Below are 20,846 nucleotides of genomic sequence, written 5' to 3'. Positions count from 1 at the left end.
ATGGCCGCTGCAGCATGCAGGCCCCGCCCCTTTGTGTACCCTCAGAAGAGCTCTGCGCATTCTAAACAGCTCCACAGACAGAAGCAGATCAAGCACACTCCTGAAGCACTGTTTGCTGACTATGACCGCAGCTCTTCTACACTGAAAGCAGCTCCTTATGGCATACTGCTTTCTGCCAACACTTCACCTTCACCACAAAAAGAGGCATCTGTAAAGGCCGACAGATCCTGGTATTTGAAGATGCTGAAGGAAATGAGGAATCAAGAATTTTATCTCTGAACTTATACCACAACGGCACTGTCATGATCCAAGGCTCGGAGCCTGCCCTCCAAGCATTTACAGCTGCCTTTATACAAATTAAACAGCAGGCACATCTTAATACAATTTTCATGCAGGATCATAAAGATACAAATACAAACTCTTCTCCTGTAAAAGACATCCAAAAGAAGACAACAACTGCAACAGCCTTAATTCAATCTCCCATGTCAAAAATGAAAGAGAAATTTTCACTCCTGGAAATAGATATGGTGGAACTAAAATAATTAATAATGCCCCAGCTAAAAGACAACAGTGACTTGGAGCAGCTTAAAAAGGACATGATGAATTTAAAACAAGAGACTGAATACCTGCAGAGAAACAAAGAACAGATGTCAAAGGAGCTTCACCAAGCTAGAGAAGAGCTGAAGGAATTAAAATCAACTTTCAGAAGACAGATAACAGAAATTAAAACAGAAATGCAGGAAGAACTGTCTGTGTTGAAATCAGAACTTCGAAAGAAGGATGAACTTATAAATAATATGAAGGAACAACTTCTTCACGTTTCATCATCCAAAGCATCTCACGCTAAACACCTGACCTGTCTAGAGACCCCCACTGACAATCAGCAATCACCTGCAGAGGATGAGCCTCGGTCTTCATCAGATCCACAGACCAAAGCCCACCGCCCTGCTCCACACAACCCCACGCTCTTATTCTCATCGACTCCAACGGAAAATATATAAATGAGAAACTCTTGTTTCCAAAAATGAAAGCACAGAAAATGTGGTGCCCAAATACCAGCAAGGCTCTTCAGATCTTATCTGATAAAAATCTGAATGAAACTTACAAACACATCATAATCCACACAGGGACCAATGACTTACGAGCAGCGAAGAGAGGTGGCCCTCAGAGCCTCAGAACGCTTCCCAGAAGCTAAAATAACTCTGTCCACATTACTGCCACAGAGTGATGTGCCTCTTCGCGTGATCCATGGAAACAATGCAGAACTCTCCAGAAGCTGTGCACTCATTCCAAATGTTCAGCTGGCTTACCATAAAGACATTCGGCCCCATCATATGTATGACTACATACACCTCAACAAGAAAGGAGTACAACTTTTCGCAAGAGTGCTGAAAAGCACAGCATTTGGTAAAACAGGAGACAGAAATCTACACAGCAAGAGCAGCTCCCAGCCACAAAGAAACGTCCCCCCTCCTTCAAGAAGCAGACATGACTCGACCCCTGGAGCACCATCACAGAGCTACGCCGCAGCAGTCCAACAGCCACAAAACCCTGCAGCCACAGAACTCAATCATATAAAACACCTGCTCAACATCATCTGCTCCAAACTGGTCACATAATGTACAAGAGTAATACTTAAATCATCTGGTACAAATCACAATTCCACAACCACATCAACACAGTATAGCAAGGCAAATACTACACCTGGTAATATAAACTGAAAAAATAAAGGGAAAAAATCAAATACCCAAAAATTACAAAAATTGGTTTGATCAGGACTGCCAAACTATTCGCAAAAAACTGAGAACATTGTCAAATCAGAAACACAAGGATCCAAATTATGCAGAGATCCACCTTCTTTACAGTGAAACACTAAAACAATACAAACATAGACTCAGAACCAAAAAAGCCCAATACACCCAAAAACAACTGACAATAATTGAGAAGTCAGTGAACACAAACCAATTTTGGGAAAATTGGAACAATCTGAAAAAAACTGATCATGAAGAATTGGCCATACAAAATGGAGAAATATGGGAAAGTAATTTCCAAACATTGTTTAATAAAGTACAAACAGACACAAACTGTAAGCAAAATCAAACAATCAACCAACTGGAAAAACTAGAATTAGCAATCAAAGATAACCAAAACCCATTAGATTTCCCAATAACTGATAAAGAACTTAAAGAAAAAATCAAAAACCTCCAACTCAAAAAAGCATCTGGACCTGATGGGATATTAAACGAAATGATAAAACACACAAGCAGTAAATTCCAATTGGCCATTCTAAAACTATTCAATGTGCTTCTGAGTGTAGGTTACTTCCCTGACATCTGGAATCGAGGCTTGATAACACCAATCTTTAAAAATTGAGATAAATTTGATCCTAACAACTACAGAGGCATCTGTGTGAGCAGCAACCTGGGAAAGTTATTCTGTAGCATAATAAATGCTCGCCTATTAGACTTCATCACCACACACAATGTACTGAGCAGAAGCCAAATCGGATGTTTACCAAAATTACCGTACATCTGATCACATCTATACATTACATACTCTAACTGAAAAACACATTAGCCAAGATAAAGGTAAAATATATGCTAGATAACTTTCTAAATAACACCTATGCTCACACTAATGAGGGTGTCAATCTTGCGGTCAAAGATATAAATTACATATTTGACAAATCAGCAAAACAATCCAAATTGAAAACAAAAAATGGAAAAAATCAAATACCCAAAAATGACAAAAATTGGTTTGATCAAGACTGCCAAACTATTCGCAAAAAACTGAGAACATTGTCAAATCAGAAACACAAGGATCCAAATTATGCAGAGATCCACCTTCTTTACAGTGAAACACTAAAACAATACAAACATAGACTCAGAACCAAAAAAGCCCAATACACCCAAAAACAACTGACAATAATTGAGAAGTCAGTGAACACAAACCAATTTTGGGAAAATTGGAACAATCTGAAAAAAACTGATCATGAAGAATTGGCCATACAAAATGGAGAAATATGGGAAAGTAATTTCCAAACATTGTTTAATAAAGTACAAACAGACACAAACTGTAAGCAAAATCAAACAATCAACCAACTGGAAAAACTAGAATTAGCAATCAAAGATAACCAAAACCCATTAGATTTCCCAATAACTGATAAGAAAAAATCAAAAACCTCCAACTCAAAAAAGCATCTGGACCTGATGGGATATTAAACGAAATGATAAAACACACAAGCAGTAAATTCCAATTGGCCATTCTAAAACTATTCAATGTGCTTCTGAGTGTAGGTTACTTCCCTGACATCTGGAATCGAGGCTTGATAACACCAATCTTTAAAAATTGAGATAAATTTGATCCTAACAACTACAGAGGCATCTGTGTGAGCAGCAACCTGGGAAAGTTATTCTGTAGCATAATAAATGCTCGCCTATTAGACTTCATCACCACACACAATGTACTGAGCAGAAGCCAAATCGGATGTTTACCAAATTACCGTACATCTGATCACATCTATACATTACATACTCTAATTGAAAAACATGTTAACCAAGATAAAGGTAAAATATATGCATGCTTTATTGACTTTAAAAAAGCGTTTGACTCAATTTGGCACCAAGGACTATTCTACAAACTTATTGAAAGTGGCATAGGAGGTAAAACCTTTGAGCTTATCAAATCAATGTACACAAAGTAAATGTGGCGTAAAAATCAGCACCAAACCAACGAGGTATCTTTTCCAGGAGTGTAGAGTGAGACAGGGCTGCTGCTTAAGCCCAATGTTATTTAACATCTACATCAATGAACTGTGAGTGAGAGTCATGCCCGCAAAGAAGGTAATGTTAACTATTAAACCAACCAAATCAAAACTTTCAAAAACACACAGTATTGAGTGAGAGTCAGTGACATTAACAGATTTACTATTCGGCGTGTTCTCTCCTTCCCTTGGTGTTTTTACACATAGAAAAGACGAAAAAAACCGTGGCTTGTGTACTGCAAACACATAGCAGCTTCATCACTGTGTCTGTCACACGACTCTGTTCCCCTTTCGGGCTCTGTCTTTACATTTATTTTGAAAGATGAAGCTCACGATTATGGTAAGGGGCGTTACATTTCTGACGAGTGCTTGCGGTGTTCGGCCAATCACAATGCACTGGGTCAGCTGGCCAATCAGAGCAGACTGCGCTTGTCGGAAGGAGGGACTTTGTAGACAACGAAGCGTTTGAGAGAGGCGGGGCATAGAGGACCTACAATAATGTACAGTATTTGAAAAATAATGTGTTTTTTGAACATTAAAGCATGTCAACATATTCTGTTACACCAAATACACAAAATAATTATCTTTAAAAAAAGCATCATATGACCCCTTTAATACTGTTCCTCGCGTTCCCCTGCTCTCCACACGCTCTGCATCTCTCTCTCATTCAGCTCAGCTCCAACAATGAACTGTTCCATTTATACACTTATTTTCACATAGCTATGAGAAGCGTTATACATGGACGCGCGTGCGGTTGCCGTACTGTATTAAACTTTTAATCGGCTTTAAATAAAAGCTAACAGAAGAAGTACCATTTACAAATAACAGCGTATCTAAAAGTATGAGACAACAACAATAAAAAAACATACCATTAAGAGCCGTGTTTGCGCGGGTTCTGCGTGATCCTCTTCACTAATATCCTCTGCGTCTCAATCGGGCTCAAACTGATAAGCGATATAGACGATCAACCGGAGCACAAGCCGCTGCTTTGACAAGTTCTGAAATGCCTCTCCCAGACCGGGTTAGTCAATTATTTCATCAGAATGGTTACTTGTTTACTTATCAAGAATTTCTTTCTCACTATAAGTTTCCTGTTACTCCAAAACAGTTTGCCACTGTATTTGGTGCTATTCCGAATGGTGTAATTATGTTATTTAAGGGCTATAACAGTGCTTTGACAAGTTCTGAAATGCCTCTCCCAGACCCAGTTGACACGTATGTAGGTGGGATATGTTTTAAATCTACATTGAAAAATAACCGAAATATTCGCTTTCTTTTTCTTAATGATTGCGTTTCCACTCCTCATGCTATTTCAAAATGGAATAGATCAGTGAACAATATTTTGTGGAAAAAGGTTTGGAAGCTTCCTAACAAGTATTTATTGGACCCGTCTCCAACCCCTGATCCCTAAACCCACCCATTTCCACCCCTAGATGCGGTTCCAACCCCGCCCCCTGGATCTTTGTTCTGCAGTGAGGGGCTACTTTGAAAAATTCGTTTTTTTAAACGAAGCATTAACACATGTTAGACTGTACCCCCATACACACAATCAAGCCCAGGAAAAAAATAACTCGTAAAAATAACTGGTGGACAGTGGAGCCTTGTTCCTGTAAGGGTGTGCTATGAATAGCACGAGTGCACATGTGATGTTATACAACAGTTCAGTAAATAAGAAGTTATTCTATGACTTAATCATGAAGAAATTTTAATCTGTGTATCATTCGTTTGATTTAATATTGAAAAAAGAAACGTGAAACATTTCTCGTTTTTTTCCTGATACACGGATTCATTTACCGCCATCTAATGGCAGTTAATTTCCTATTTAGAGTATCAAAATAAATCAATAAAAGGGATAAAAACAAAAAATCAAATGCCCCCCCCCCCCCAAAAAACCTGCCTCCTGACCAGAAAATACAAATGAAAAAAAAAAAAAATACAAAATATGATAAAATGACTTGCTTCCTCACATTGGCCATTCATATTTTGCTTAGTATGGCTGCAAGACAACAAAACAAAACACATGAAAACACCTCAATTGTTGGCAATCAATTTCAAGTGCTAATGTTTTAAATCAATGGAATAGAAGAGAATGGAGCCCTGCCGCTGACTGAGCAAGTGCTTGTGGCAAGCAAGCAGTCATGTCACTAGCTGAAGGAAAATTGCCGCTGATAGGAGAGTGGACCTGGTTGGCATTCCATTCTATTTTGTAGTTTAAGCTCATTGGTCAGTCAGGTAGGACACTGCAATGGGGGTGGTCTCACACAGGCTGGTCGTTTATCCAGCAATCTCGGTTGCTGTGGTGACCAGCTTGCTACCGTCCCATACGGTTTTGAATTGTTCAGGGACTGGGATCTCAGTCTGGAATTAAATTGAAATAGAAAAGCAATTACTCACTCTTATTCTTACAATCTTCAAAATCGTAGACGAATCACTCCATTACTTACATATTCTCCATCTTTGTTGGGCACCAGCACATTCATCTCTGAGCTCTTAGCACTGATGATTTCACATGATAGAGAGTCCTTGTTCAGGTACACATGGCAGCCATCTGTCTTGTTGATGGAGATGGTTGGCACCTTACCCATAACCTGGAAAGCAACAGAAGAGCAATCACTCAAAAGGTACAGATGCACAGAGCAATAAGAAAGAAAAAGCGGCAATATCAAGATATCTGGGCATTTTGAATGAATTAAATTTAAGACCCTTAATTAAAAGTCAGATTTTCAAGAAAACAGTGTATGTTTCACTGTATGAAAGGCGACTTTTTCATAAAAATATTACGCCTCATTGCCTGACCAAATATGATGAGACCACCCAAGAATGATGTTAACTCAAAAACATGAATTTTTAATAAATGAGTTTAGAAGAGAATAACATTTATTCATATGTATTAATGTTAATACATATTAATAAACAGCAATATTTACCTAAACATACTAAAATGTTGAAAAGTGAAATGCATTTACACAAATAATTTCATTTACATCAATTTAAATAATTTAAAATAATTTAATTTTGAATACTTTTTACGCCCATTTCTATGAAAGCTCGTTTCCGCCGCAGGATAAAAAAAAAATAATAATTTCACCCTTTTATCTCACAATTCTGAATTTTTTTCTTGCAATTCTGAGATTATATCTCACACTACAAGTAGCAATTACCTTTTTGTATTCCCTTTTTTTATTTTTCAATTACCTTATTTTATTTTTTAAAACAGTGTAAAAAAATGTGTAAAAATTGAGATGTAAATTCAGAAATCAGAGAAAGTGAGATGCAAGCTATTTTTCTCAGCTTGCTCATTTTACATCTCACAACTCAGTCTGTATCGCACAATTCTGACTTGTTTTTCCTCAGAATTGCAAGATGTAAATTTTGAGTTCACACCTAGCAATTCTGGAGGAAAAAAAGGTAGAAATGTAAAAAAGTCTGAATAACTTTATTCAGCGGTGGAAACAAGCTTCCACACATTGCAGGATCAAATTAAAAATAAAACAAAGATATCTAAATCTGCAGATACACCACATTCAAGTACATTTATAAAGAGAAGAGTATCTAGCACAAGTATACACACCTGGACCTTAACATCTTTGCAGTTGATCACCTCAACAATACCCACAACATCGTCAAAGACGAGACCCAATTTCTTACAGTTATCTGAAAAGAAAACAACAAGGTAATGTCTAAACTTTCTACCTATATAAAAACAAAGTGAACACTGGAGGAACTAGTGGTAGTGCGTACATACCTAGAATAATGGAGTTAATCTTCCCCTTCACCTGTAAAGTGCTGTTGTTGCACTTAAAGGCATAAACCACCTGCTTTAGTTCTGTGTCACTGATCACAAGGCCATGGGCACTCTCCTGATTTTCCTGTTGGGGAAAAATCCAAAAAGAGGATCAGCATAAGTTGATAAATTAATTGGACAAACAGCTTCATGTCTTCACAAGAATTCCCAAAACTCCACTTTCTATTTTAGCTTGTAATGAAAGTTCTTTACTATAACATCAAATCTTTACTTAGTATCTTTTTTATCATCATGTATAAAAATACCTTTCAAAATGTTATTTCCAAAAATAATTTCAGCTGCATACACAGACTATAAAAAAATCAGTGTACAGACATCCATACAGGTTTTTTTTTTTTTTTTTTTTTTTGAGATTACATGTCTGAGATTACTTGTGCTTCTATTTCTAGTTTATTAATACACATTTAGCATGCAAGTTATATAATTGTTAATTATAACTATTTTTTCTATTACAATTTGCATGAAACAATTAGTGAACTTTTTTTCATTAATTTTAAATTGTGTCGCAAATTTGCTTGTATTCAATCTGTGACTTAGAAATAGAGTATAATCATAACTATTTCCTATTCATTTTACACCATAACATTTCTTTGTAATGTGGTCTAACACTTAAATCCCGCCATATTCATCCCTGAAAAACTATATGCAATGCAAAGTATGGTAGTTTAACCCAGATATTTTAAATGTAGGAAATTCTGACACTTGAGCATGAGGAAATTGACTGGTTAGAGAACACTTCCCAAGTATAAAGTCCCATAATTTATTTAACCTCAAACAGAAACAACTCAACTACAAAAACTGCAACACACAGTGCTGACAGTCCCAGACTCCACTCTCCGCCTTACCATGGCAACCCAGCCGAGGGCGGGAACGCTCTCACTGACAGCAGAGAGGTGGTTAAAGAGAGGTGAGGAGCGGTTCTTCTCACGGAACGATTGCACCTCCTGGATTACTTTAGACATGGGGGCCAGCAGAGAGGTCAGGACAGACTATATAACAGAGAAAAAGAGAAATTGAGACTAATGAGACGATGAGGAAATGTAAAAAATAAAATAAAAAATGACATTGGAGTCAAAGTTACACTACCTTTCAAAACTCTGAAAGAGTTTTTTGAAAGAAATTATTATATTAATTACACAATGATGAATTCAATTCAGCAAAAGTGACAGTAAAGACATTTATAATGTTACAAAAGACTTCAATTATTTGCTGTTCTTTTAAACTTTATTCAAATAAAAAAAAAGTATTACAGTTTCTACTAAAATATTAAGCAGCAACTGATAAGAAATGTTTCTTAAGCAGCAAATCAGCATATTACAATAATTTCAGAAGGACCATGTGACACTGAAGATTGTAATAATGGCTGCTGAAAATTCAGCTTTGCGGTCAGTGAATTTTATTTTATGCCAATTTTAAAAGGTATTACTGTATTCTGACTTCCACACATTTGACTAAATCAAAAATCAAATCAGCGACAAAGTGTGCATAAAAAGTCAACAGAAAGAAAACATAGATGCACAATGTGCAAAGTCTGGAGAGAATGCAGGATGTGCCATAACATGTTGTCCCACAAAAATGCTACAGGAAGAAATAAATCTGCAATTTAAGGGGGAAAAAAATGTGCCAAACCTCTAAAGATACAAAAAGGAGGAAGTAGAATTGTTTGCCTTCTTTGGGCAGCTTTCAAAAGACAAGTCCCTCTTTACTGCCCCTTCACATGCACACACACTAAACAGGTAACATTACGTAACAGAAACCTGATACGTGAATCTGGCTCACTGACTCACTCCCTTTTTCACCTGAATGCTGTTCTGGGAAATGTACAGGTATCCATATGAGCACGTAATCACCTGCCCTTAATGAGAGCTTGCACCAATTAATGAGGGGAAAATCCCACTTATTTGTAACTCCTACAGGAATCACAAATTTCCCAAGAATGCATTATAACTACAGCAGAAAACTATTAACAGTGAAGTTCATGCTGGCTACATTAAATTGCACTAGTATTGAGAAAATGTGAAAGATTGAGTAAGCTATTTAACAAAATAATGTCATAAAAATAATAACAGCTTCCTCTGAGACCACAAACAGCTGTGGCTGTTGTTTTCAAATGTTCAGGCAATTGGAATGAACAAAACATTTGATCACACAGGACTAAAATCACAGAAGCACATTCACCTTGAGGAAACAAAAACACATCAGCAAATGAAACAGATATGCAGAATTTCAACTTTTGCCAAATAGAATAAAGTTAGCAATTATGGCAAAAGGCAACGAGTAGACAGGAGTCAAGCTAGATTCAAATTTCTCCTCTCCCTTTTTTTCACATTGTAAGAAAATATTCACATTCAAATTAGAGTAGTCAAATTGTCTTGTCTCAGGTACAAATTTCAGAACAGTTCCTAATGTCCTCTCCCTAAAAAACAGATGGAGGCGGCAACAATTATTGAAGAAACAGCCACCTAAAGTAGGAAAATCAATGAGATGATCTAAACTGCTTATCATTTGGGTTTAAAATTAACTTTTTCACTCACCAGCCAATATGGCTACTAAATGTTTAAAGTTTCCAGCCAAGCCATTCAGAACTTCTACTAGCCAAAACAAAAATAAAATAAACCAGATGATCAAAATCACTGCTAAGATTTAAGCATATTAATTATTAAATCTGATTCTGGATCACTTAATTGAAAGCTTTCAGTTCTACGAGTCAATCAACCCTCTTTTGCAACCCTCTTTGTGCTTTATTTTTAATATTGGAGGCTCCAGGTTGGAGGACATAACTTATTAATCATAACCTAAACTGGCTAGTGAGTTGATGCGTGTTACCCACCATCAAAAATAAAATAAACCAGATGATCAAAATCACTGCTAAGATTTAAGCATATTAATTATTAAATCTGATTCTGGATCACTTAATTGAAAGCTTTCAGTTCTACGAGTCAATCAACCCTCTTTTGCAACCCTCTTTTGTGCTTTATTTTTAATATTGGAGGCTCCAGGTTGGAGGACATAACTTATTAATCATAACCTAAACTGGCTAGTGAGTTGATGCGTGTTACCCACCACGGCTGATTTTCACCCACATTTAGTGTGCAACTGGTTGTTTATTTCAAACCCAGCTGTGCTTCTGGACATAAAAATAGGTCATTTATGCTTCAGGACTAATACAACTAGGCCATATCGCATCCATTCTCGGCATAGCGCAGGGTGTGATGTGCCACATTCATCAAACATACAAGACACTACCAATAGTCCACTGGCTTTCATGACAGGCAGTCAAGCCATTAATAGGATTGCAATAGGTAGGGATGCACGATATATCGGCCACCATATCGGTATCGGCCCATATCGGCTCATTTTTTCTGTTATCGGTATCGGCCAAAATTTTCATATCGGTGCATCCCTAGCAATAGGATACGAGGCAAGAGGCAAGCCAAGAGATTTGATGTGATGTGATTTGACTGAATAATCAGGCCAGTCGGGCAACACGGTCGCGCGTTCAGTCAAACAATACAGAGCGATTGTTTATAGAAAACAACATGAATACGGAAGCAATGTAGCAATCGCGACGAGCTTGCGTTCACTTTACGCCGCCCCACTTCCTTCATTTGCGCTGTAGCGATTTTCAGTATTCGTTTGAGTCGGATCATTTCAGTGAATCACTTGAACCGATTTACAAGACTGGGATGAACGATTTATTAATTCAACTGAATCAGTCAAAATGGTTTGAGTAAACAACGCAAACTAAAACTGAGAATACTGAATGAGCTGTAAAACGGTGATCAAGAATGTGAATGGATGCAGCTAAATAGCCTACCAGTAATTCTACAAATAAACGTACTGGAAATATGTTTACGACTTGCTTGCGCGAGAGTTTTATAAATCACGCATGCGAAACAGAGTTCTTTTTAATAAAAGCATTTTATTAAAACACGCGATGACGTAATGACGCAAAAGAATCGCTGGATTTTTTTAATCGGTTCTTTGAAACGAACTGCTCGAAAGAATCGATTCGCGGAAGCGAGTCAGACTTCCCATCACTGTGCGCTGAGCTCTGCAAGATCAGGAACTTTTCTAACCGACGTATAACACTGCTGTTATGAAATCTGCATACATGCAGTTGTATGATGAAACTCGTTTTATTCATACGGCCTAATGCCACTGTGAGAATGTATTGCTTTTGGCAATATTATGCGCGCAGAATTTGCCTGTTTCAGTTGTCATGATTTGCGCTGAGACGCAGCGGCGCGCTGTCTAGAAAATATTTCGCCGGCAAGTCGCTTAACACAGATATCTAACAATAAAGGCAATGCATTTAGCATTTTCTCCTTACCGTCACCGTCTGAGAAATGTTACAGTGGTCCTAGCTTCAGTCTTTGATGTTGTATGGGTGTGTTACGGGCTCCTCGTCTGCGTCGTCTTCCTGTATGAGCGAGCGTGTTGAAGTTCCCAGCTGTCACCGCGCGCCGTTTCCGCCCAAACTCCACCAACTGCTCCACTTCCTTATAAGGACAAAGGGGAGAGCGAACGAGTGTGTGAGTGTGATAAAGTGATGAAAAAGAGTGAAGCAGGAACAGGAAGACTCAAGACTGAGTACGAAAATGTATTTGCTTAATATTATTATGAGTCCAGTCAATCTAGGTGATTCGATGTAATGTTCAATAAAACGAACTCCCTCAGTCTACCATGTTAGAAATGTGACACAATTATGTCATAATGAAAGTGCTTATTTCCTTAGTTTTACTTCTTGTTCACTTGCAGTTTTGAAGTCTTGAGCAACAATATTTTTAGAGCCGGAGGGGAAGAGAAATGTGGGCCTTGTTGGCCAAACGGGAAGTGTGGATGCCACGATTTTGATCTGTCCAAACAGTGCATGGAATTACAAGTGCATGCTTTCACTGACTAGCAATACATGGGCAGTTTTTGGCCATTAGTTGCTCATTGTGCTTTAAACCAGGGCATTTCCAACACTAATTTTCAAACTATTAGCACATTTTTTAAGTAACACTTTATTTTACAGTGCCTTGTTATGCATGGTACATGTACTGTACTGCACAATTATGCAAAATTACAAACAGCTAATCCGAAACCAAACCCTTAATTGTATAATTATACTTTAAAAAGGACAGCTTAATATAATGTATCCTATTTTCCTCATATATACTATCAGCAAAATTGTTTACATCAAAATGAAAATTCTGTCAGTAAATAACCACTTCTTTTTTATAATCAATTTTAGACAAACAACATTCTGTGCAGTTTTCTTTCTGCAGATGACAGAAGTTATGTGCTCATCCACTTAGATCACAATAATTAAAAATAAAAAATATAGGCAGATGGAATCTAATTTGGTCTCAGATGAGTTGAAGCTCCATTTAAAGCAACAAACATGTGGTTTGGGTCTTGCTTACTGCTTTCCTAAAACACTGCCCTGTAAGGCAAGGTTTACAAAAATTGTGTACAATCATAAGAGGCTTTGGTGAAAGTCTTAAGTTCAGAACAGAACACAAGTACAACAAAACAAAAGACAGCTGTAAATATATTTTCTTTTTATTTACTCCAGTTATTAGAACAAGTCACATGAAACAGGGAATTCTTCACTAAAAACAACAACAAAAAAAGCATTGATTAAAAAACCCTTCATTTTCCCCCAATGCATTCAAAATGTGCAACTCAGACATGTGTGTGACGGGGGGTTGCACACACATTGTCTAGATAACACTCCGCTCTTTCATAACAAACCATCAGGGAACACTGGAACTGAAGTGTCTCGTCACAAAAGGCCGAGTTGAAATTATTTTAAAACTGAGTGATGATTTCTGATGAATTAACAATCATCAGAAAGCCAAAAAAAAAAAAAAAGAAAGTGCAGAGTAAAATGCAGTACTAATGCAAACCAAGTGTAACAAAAACATGATTTATTGACTAGTGGCTAAATCCAGTTTGAGTAAGTCAGCCAGACCCCATTCTGTCATATTCATTCTCAAAAACCAGAGGGGGGTAAGCGACTGGCCCTAGTGCAACATCCAAAGCAATTTCCAGTGTACAATATCCCTCCTTAAACCCCTGACAAACATGGCTGTTTATGCTGCAGACATCAATTTTGCTGGTGTTTAAAAGTGGCAAAGGGGCAAAAATGCACCTTTGACATACAGCCACGCAAGACCATGGAGTAGCACACACACATCTCAATTTAATACATGCAAACCATAAAAGAAAATTAACGAGGGAAGCAAAATCTTGCCTTCTCATGCAGTCATACAACATGGCATTATTGGGTGCCTTAGGACTCACTCTTTGCATTATTACCACAAGTAAAAATATACAAATTAATAGACATGCCAGGCAGTGTTTGGATGTGACAGGCTGCATGTCATATCAGGAAGCTTCATAGAAAGGGGACAGTGAGGCAGGCTCAGTTATCCGCGGTGAGATGTGACATTCTGGTGGGGAAAAGATTCTCAGAGAGCTACTCTGAAGCACCCAACCTTTTCCAGTTGCTGCTGGCACATATATTGGCTTGTCTATCTCTGCAGTACAGCAAGTACATTCTCATTGTCTTTTGAGGTGCATGGCTCTACATGACCTGTCTTTTTCCACCATTCAGGTTTAAATGCATTTTCATTTTGGCTCAAACTGGGCTGCGATTTAACCCAGGTATGCAGGTGCAGAGGTCATTCGTGACATCCTGCAAGTCCCTCCTAAATTAAAGTCTTAACACATGTCGTGGATGAGGGATGACCAGTGCGTTGGTGCGATACAAAAGGTTTGGTCTGTATGCTAAACCAGCTCCTCTCTTGGTTTTTTAGGTTTATGAGGACCTTGGCCGTTACGCAGAGATCCGTTTTGAGGTGGCAGGAGTTTTCCACGCTCTCGATCAGTCCAGGGGATTCCTGCCTGGCCATCATCACTTTCCAGATCAGAATCAGAGTGCATGAGTACAGAAGATGTGGGGGCAGGAACTGGCTTCATGCGACCTGGAGGAATAAGACAGGGATAAGATCTTTGTATCTTTGATAAGTATCTTTATAATGGAGAATGTATCATATAGTAAAATAATCATAAAGTAAAAAAAAAATAAACTAGTGCTGTCAGTTTAACACTTTAATTTAATATAAAATAATTAAATAATAACAAATAAACTATAACAAAATATATTTAGAATCAATTATTAATAATGACCTAAATATACTGAATATATTGACTTCTAAAGCCACTTTTTGTACACAACTGTTCAAAGGTTTGGAGCCAGTAAGCAGTCTCTCACCAATGCTCACCAAGGCTGCATTTAATTGATCAACAATGCAGTAAAACTGTACTATCATGATTTATATTTTAACATGTTAAAATGTAATTTATTCCTGTGATGACAAGCTGAATTTTCTGCAGCCATTACTCCCGTCTTCAGTGACACGTGATCCTTCAGAAATCATTCTAATTGCTGATGCTTGAGTAGCATTTTTCATTATCATCAATGTTGGAAGCAGTTGTGCTGCTTAATATTTATGTGGAAACAGTGATACATATTTTGTCAGGATTCTTTGATGAATAGAAAGTTGGAAAAAAAAGCATTAATTTTAAAATAAAAATCTTTTGTAACAATCTAAAAGTCTTTATTGTCACTTTTGATTATTTGAATGCATCCTTACTGAATAAAAGTATTCATTTCTTTCAATTAATTAAATTTCTTGTAGTTAATTCAAATATTGTTCAGCAACTGACATCCCTAAAATGATCACATAATTATCTTCAAATGGATAATTTTATTACCAGGTCTTGGTAACTTTAATTCCAGAGTCTCTTGATCATCTCCCTCCAGCATTTTATAGCGGCTCTTTCGTCTCACTTTGCTTTTCCGTCTGCTCAAGACATCATGCATAATTTTAATGAACAATAAACCATGAATTAAAAAAACGACAAAAATAATAAACAGATCATCATCCGTCTACCCCTTACCTTCGACAACAGCACACGATAACCCATATTACAGTCGCTATGGCAACCACGATCATGAACGATGCTATCGTCACATATAATACACTCCATTCTGAAAGAAACCATCCAACAACATAAACAGACCATCAAACCTCATGTGAACTAACTTAAAACAGCTTCCCTCCACAATGTTTTGCTTAGTGTATCCTCACCACAATTGCTCTCAGCATCCCAAAAATAAGTACTGAATAAATTCTCCATCCAGAAAGGGTGGCACACACAACGTCTGGTGAAGGAATCACATTCCCCGTGACTGGAGCAGTTCAGCTGGCAGACTGGGGAAAGATCAGACAGTTAATAAGAGACCCGCGATGGGCACTGTTACAATTGATGAGTTAATGAAGCATTTAAAGAATACTCACTAACTGTGTCCACTCGCCGGGCCCTAAAGATAAGGAAATCATTTTTTTGCTTGCGAAGTTTGTTGCGCAGTTCCATAGCAACACTATGGCCGGCCAATGGAGGTCGTCCAGGACCTCCAGATACCAGAAATACCAAGCGAGTGCTGTAAAATTAAATCATTTCATCATATATATATATATATGTAATGTAAAAAAAACAACAACAACAGCTTTTATCAGGCTTTTGCCATCACTTGAGCATGTGAGTGTGCATGAATTTAAACATTTATTTCAAAACTAATGTTCCATTTATTTATATGAATCTATGCACGAGTAAAATGAGAAATTCTTCTGTAATTTTCTTTTCAGTGCTGTGAAGCAATTTAATCAGATCTGTGGAGGTGGGCATCAAGTTTAGCACCGTCTATGAGGCCTGAACTTGGGTTAAGTTGGACTGACCTATGCTCATTGAAGGCGCTAATCTCTCGCACAGTGATATCACTGTCCAGGACACCCAGCAGGACGCCAACCTGCCTGATGAGCATATCCTTCTGTCTGCGGGACACCTGAGCCACAGCAACTTCCAGGATCAGCTCCACCAAGTCTCGCTCATAAACATCTGGGGAACAACAAGAGAATACTTTCATTTAATATATATTATTTATTTAATATTGGCTCCTTCAGCTTTAGAAAAGCTAGTCACAATACCAAAATTTCAGTAGCTGATAGCAATGCCAGTGAAATACCACAATTCCATACCACAGTCAAAACAGATATACTATTGAACATACTCTTTTATTGAAAAAAGTTAAATATTAAATAATTATTACATCAAGTATTAATCAATAAAAAGTGGCTGCTTGACGTTTTTCCAAGAAATGTATCAAGACAAGTAAATAATCAGTAATATAAATTGAAACAAAGCAACAGAACAAAGACAAAAATGAACATTTAAGTAAACATTGAAATTCTTTAGGTATCTAATAGTTATGGGCAGAGCCCCACCAAAATATTCATCCAAAACAGACCGCTACATAAACTGAATTAATAATAAATTTATAAATGTAAATTATAAATGTGTTCTGCATTCTGCAACAAATATTTTTCGGATTTTCTAGACTATTTTAAGTCATCAAGTAAGCTGGATATATTAAAATCCAGTGCATGGCTTCGGCAGACATGTATACATGATACTAAGCGGGGCAGACAGTGCCTGAGACCTCCTGAGCTAAACAGTGGCCCACATTTTTGCAACATAAATCTGTGGAGAAGAAAGGAACTGCAAGCGCGCTCTAACTGAGAGCCATTGGGGCAGATTTGAGACTGCCCTGCTTATTTTCACATTACCTTACGTGAACCTCGCACCAGATAGTCCAGACCAAGACGATATCAATCTGCTTCAGCTATGTGTCTGCATCAGGTCAGTAACTAGTTGGCATGTCTGTTTTTTTCTATGTGGAGTAGTGTCTCAAATTAATAAAGTATAAATATTTTTAAATGTGCTCACATGAAAAGCCTTTATGGTTCTGTTGTGTTTGTTTTACAATTGTTCTGAGAATAGACATATGATTGTAAAAATTTTGTAACATTCTAAATCAACATTTGGAGGTGATAAATACTATATTAAGGCAATTATAATACAGCATTTTATGCGTGTACTTCGAGTCTGTCAATCAACATTAGCGCGCCAACCACTGGATAACGCAAACAAGGACATTAGATCTCTGCCAAAATTATGTCTGCATGTGTTCAGCGATTAGAATATAAAGCTTACAAAGTGTTTTTCATATATTAGCACTAAGACCCAGAATTTGCCCCACCTAAATTTACGGTCAGGAGCCGCTACTGGATATGTCTGATTCATAAACAAATCGACTGTTTGAGTCAGTTCTTTTGAATGAATCACATTTGAATGAATCCTTCTGACCAGTTCTTGGATTAACAGCTCACTGAGTCTTTTTTTTAATAAATTTTTTGACTGAACTCGACCACATGAAAGGACAACACTATTATGAATAAAAACCTGATAAAATAATATATATATATATATATATATATATATATATATACAATATATGACAAAATAGAGCTTTATGATAAAGTTTTAAAGCATGAAATATGCCATGAAAGTATGATATGTGACACTGGACCACAGAACCAGTCATAAGGTTAAATTTTTTTCGAAATAGAGATGTATACATCACCTGAAAGCTGAATAAATAAGCTTTCCATTGATGTATGGTTTGTTAGGATAGGACAATATTTGGCCAAGATACAACTTTTTGAATATCTGGAATCTGAGGGTGCAAAAAAATTTAAATATTGAGAAAATCGCCTTTAAAGTTGTCCAAATGAAGTTCTTAGCAATGCATATTATTAATAAAAAATTAAGTTTTAATATATTTACAGTCGGAAATTTACAAAATATCTTCATGGAACATGATCTTTACTTAATATCCTAATGATTTTTGGCATAAAAGAAAAATCAACAATATTGACATACAATGTATTTTTGCCTATTGCTACAAATATACCCCCGCGACTTAAGACTGGTTTTGTGGTCCAGGGTCACATATAATACATCAACACTGTAAAGTACCAGTACTTTACACATCACAAGCTTTAGCAGCATTCTGGAATATGTTAAAGCAACGTTATTAAAAATACTCATTTTATGTGATTATCTTTTACAAGCATACTGACCTGGTCGAACCTCTACAGTGCCTCTGTCAGTATTGGTCTTTCCCTTACTGTCAGTTACAGTCAGGGTGAAAGTGTACTTCCCTTCCACCAGATTACCAAGAAAAAGCACTGCCTGGTGGTCAGAGTTATTCAGGACATCCTGGAACAGAAAAAAACAGGTCACATTTCAATAGCGTCCCAATCACTGTGGTCCTGGTGTATGACTCCTCATTCAGGTGGAGTTACCATACCTTTAGGGAACAAACTCAAAGAAACTGCACCAAATTAACTGGTCTCACTTGTTCTGTCACTACACAGTATTGAACAAACAGTGTGACTGTTTGAATATTCAACAGAGTCATGAATGTCATTTGAATGCATGGAGCACGGCCAGTAAAAAATTACGCTCTACTGAACAGCACTGACCCCTGAAGCCGGGCTGCTGTCTTCACGGGTCCAGAGGTAGCTGATGCTAGCCTTATCATCTGATGATCGAGAACCATCCAGAAATGCTGTACGGATGGGAAGAGTGATTGGAGAACTGGACAGCACTTTGGCAACTGGTGGCTGATCATCCTCTGATTTGAAAAAAGAAAAAAAGAAAATTATTTCTACTATTACAAACAGACAACCACAGAAGAGGTTGACTGTGGACTTGCCCTCATAAACTGCATGAAGACTTCTAACAAAGTCTACTAACACCCACATAAAACCCTCCTGGATTTAATTAAGTACACACACCTTCTCTGACAATGACAGAGACCGTGTCAGAATTATCCAGCTTCCTTTCATCTGTCACTGTCAATGTGAAAATGTACTCGCCCTCCTGCAGACCTGTCACCACGGCAACTGCATTGTCGGCATTATCAATTTTCACCCCTTCTGGGCCCCTGTAAAACCATCAAAAAATAAAACCATGAGTCTACAGTTAAATTAATTACATTACTAATGTAGACAATTAATACAAAAAGTAAGGCTGTCAATCAATTAAAAAAATTATTAAATTATTTATATATACAGATTATTTAATTAAATTAATTTAAAAAATAATTTCATAATATTTGCTAAAAATGCTCCCAAATAAAGATAAAGACATTACACTATTCTGGCTAATTAATACTGTAGTCCTTGAATAGACAAAATAGAGAAATATAAGTTTGGGGTTGGTTAGATTTATTTTTAATGTTTTAGAAAGACTCTTTTGCTCACCAAGACTAAAATTATTTGATTAAAAATACAGTAAAATCAGTAATATTGTGAAATATTATTACAATTTAAAATAAAATAAAAATTCAGCAGTCATAACTTCAGTCTTCAGTGTCACATGATCCTTCAGAAATCATTCTAATATGCTGATATTGTGCTCAAGAAACATTTTGTTGAAAACAGTTGTGCTGCTCAATATTTTTGTGGAAACTGTGATACATTATTTTCGAGATTATTTCAAAAGAACAGCATTTATTTGAATTGTTTGTAACATTAATGTCACTTTTGATCAATTTAATGCATCCTTGCAGAATAAGCGTATTAATGTTTGTTTGCTTTTTAATCTTACTCAACCCAAACTAATGGTAATGTATGTTCAAGTATGAATTATACTAAATTAATGTGTTAAAGGGGTCATATGATGCGATTTCAAGTTTTCCTTTCTCTTTGGAGTGTTACAAGCTCTTGGTGCTTAAAGAAGATCTGTCAAGTTGCAAAGACTAAAGTCTCAAATCCAAAGAGATATTCTTTATAAAAGTTAAGAGTCAACCACGCCTACCTAAAACGGCTCGTTCTAACACCCCCCCACATGTCTACGTCACTATGTGGAAATATTAGCATAATGCCTCCCAAATGTGCACGCAAAGAAAGAAAGTGTGGTTTCAGGAACAGCAGTAGTGTTGATGCAGTCATGTCAGGGAGACGCTGCGTTTCAGTGCGAAAGCAGAAGCACTTTATTTGGCCTTCCGGAAGTAGATGCAATTAGGAATCATTGGTTAAGATTTATTTACAACAAAACAGCAAAACCCAGACGTTCGAATTTGTGCAACGCATTTTATGGACAACTAGAAGAATACAAGGCTGGCTGTGCACAAAGGCCATTTCTAAAAAAAAAAAAAAAAAAAGGGTAAATTCCGACTTTGCTATGACAATCTGGCCCTTCTGAATCAGCGACTATAAGTATGTTTTGTTATTAGTTGAAGCATTTGCTATTGACTGTTCAAATGCAGAGTTTTGCGCAGAGTATAACGCGTTGTGTGTGTGTGTGTGTGTG

General features: G+C 37.0%; 2 protein-coding genes across 4 annotated transcripts in view; both read right to left on the bottom strand.

The window, feature by feature from the left end:
- Window positions 1–5,644: 5,644 nt before the first annotated feature.
- Window positions 5,645–8,530, bottom strand: LOC107591656 (adenylyl cyclase-associated protein 1-like). The gene is made up of 5 exons (XM_016280876.1): window positions 8,414–8,530; window positions 7,509–7,632; window positions 7,335–7,417; window positions 6,208–6,351; window positions 5,645–6,121 (listed from the first exon to the last, which is right to left on the bottom strand). Exons 1-5 carry the CDS (start codon window positions 8,528–8,530, stop codon window positions 6,038–6,040), a joined length of 552 nt encoding a protein of 183 aa, XP_016136362.1. The 3' UTR covers window positions 5,645–6,037.
- A 4,564-nt stretch (window positions 8,531–13,094) lies between these two features.
- kiaa0319l (KIAA0319-like ortholog) overlaps window positions 13,095–20,846 on the bottom strand; it is a 17,480-nt gene continuing 9,728 nt past the window's right edge. For all 3 annotated transcript variants that reach the window (XM_016280852.1, XM_016280853.1, XM_016280851.1), the window contains exons 14-22: window positions 19,328–19,476; window positions 19,013–19,164; window positions 18,608–18,746; window positions 16,364–16,523; window positions 15,926–16,068; window positions 15,716–15,838; window positions 15,525–15,615; window positions 15,339–15,427; window positions 13,095–14,545 (exon numbers count right to left, since the gene is read on the bottom strand). In XM_016280852.1, the coding sequence (XP_016136338.1) occupies window positions 14,349–14,545; window positions 15,339–15,427; window positions 15,525–15,615; window positions 15,716–15,838; window positions 15,926–16,068; window positions 16,364–16,523; window positions 18,608–18,746; window positions 19,013–19,164; window positions 19,328–19,476 (1,243 nt within the window). In that variant the 3' untranslated portion in view covers window positions 13,095–14,348. The remainder of the gene's footprint in view (window positions 14,546–15,338; window positions 15,428–15,524; window positions 15,616–15,715; window positions 15,839–15,925; window positions 16,069–16,363; window positions 16,524–18,607; window positions 18,747–19,012; window positions 19,165–19,327; window positions 19,477–20,846) is intronic.

The sequence above is a fragment of the Sinocyclocheilus grahami genome, unplaced genomic scaffold (genome assembly GCF_001515645.1).
Source record: "Sinocyclocheilus grahami isolate Dianchi unplaced genomic scaffold, SAMN03320097.WGS_v1.1 scaffold144.1, whole genome shotgun sequence".
Taxonomy (NCBI): Eukaryota; Metazoa; Chordata; class Actinopteri; order Cypriniformes; family Cyprinidae; genus Sinocyclocheilus; species Sinocyclocheilus grahami.
The sequence above is the reverse complement of the archived record's forward strand: the minus strand, read 5'-3'. Positions and strand labels throughout refer to the sequence as shown.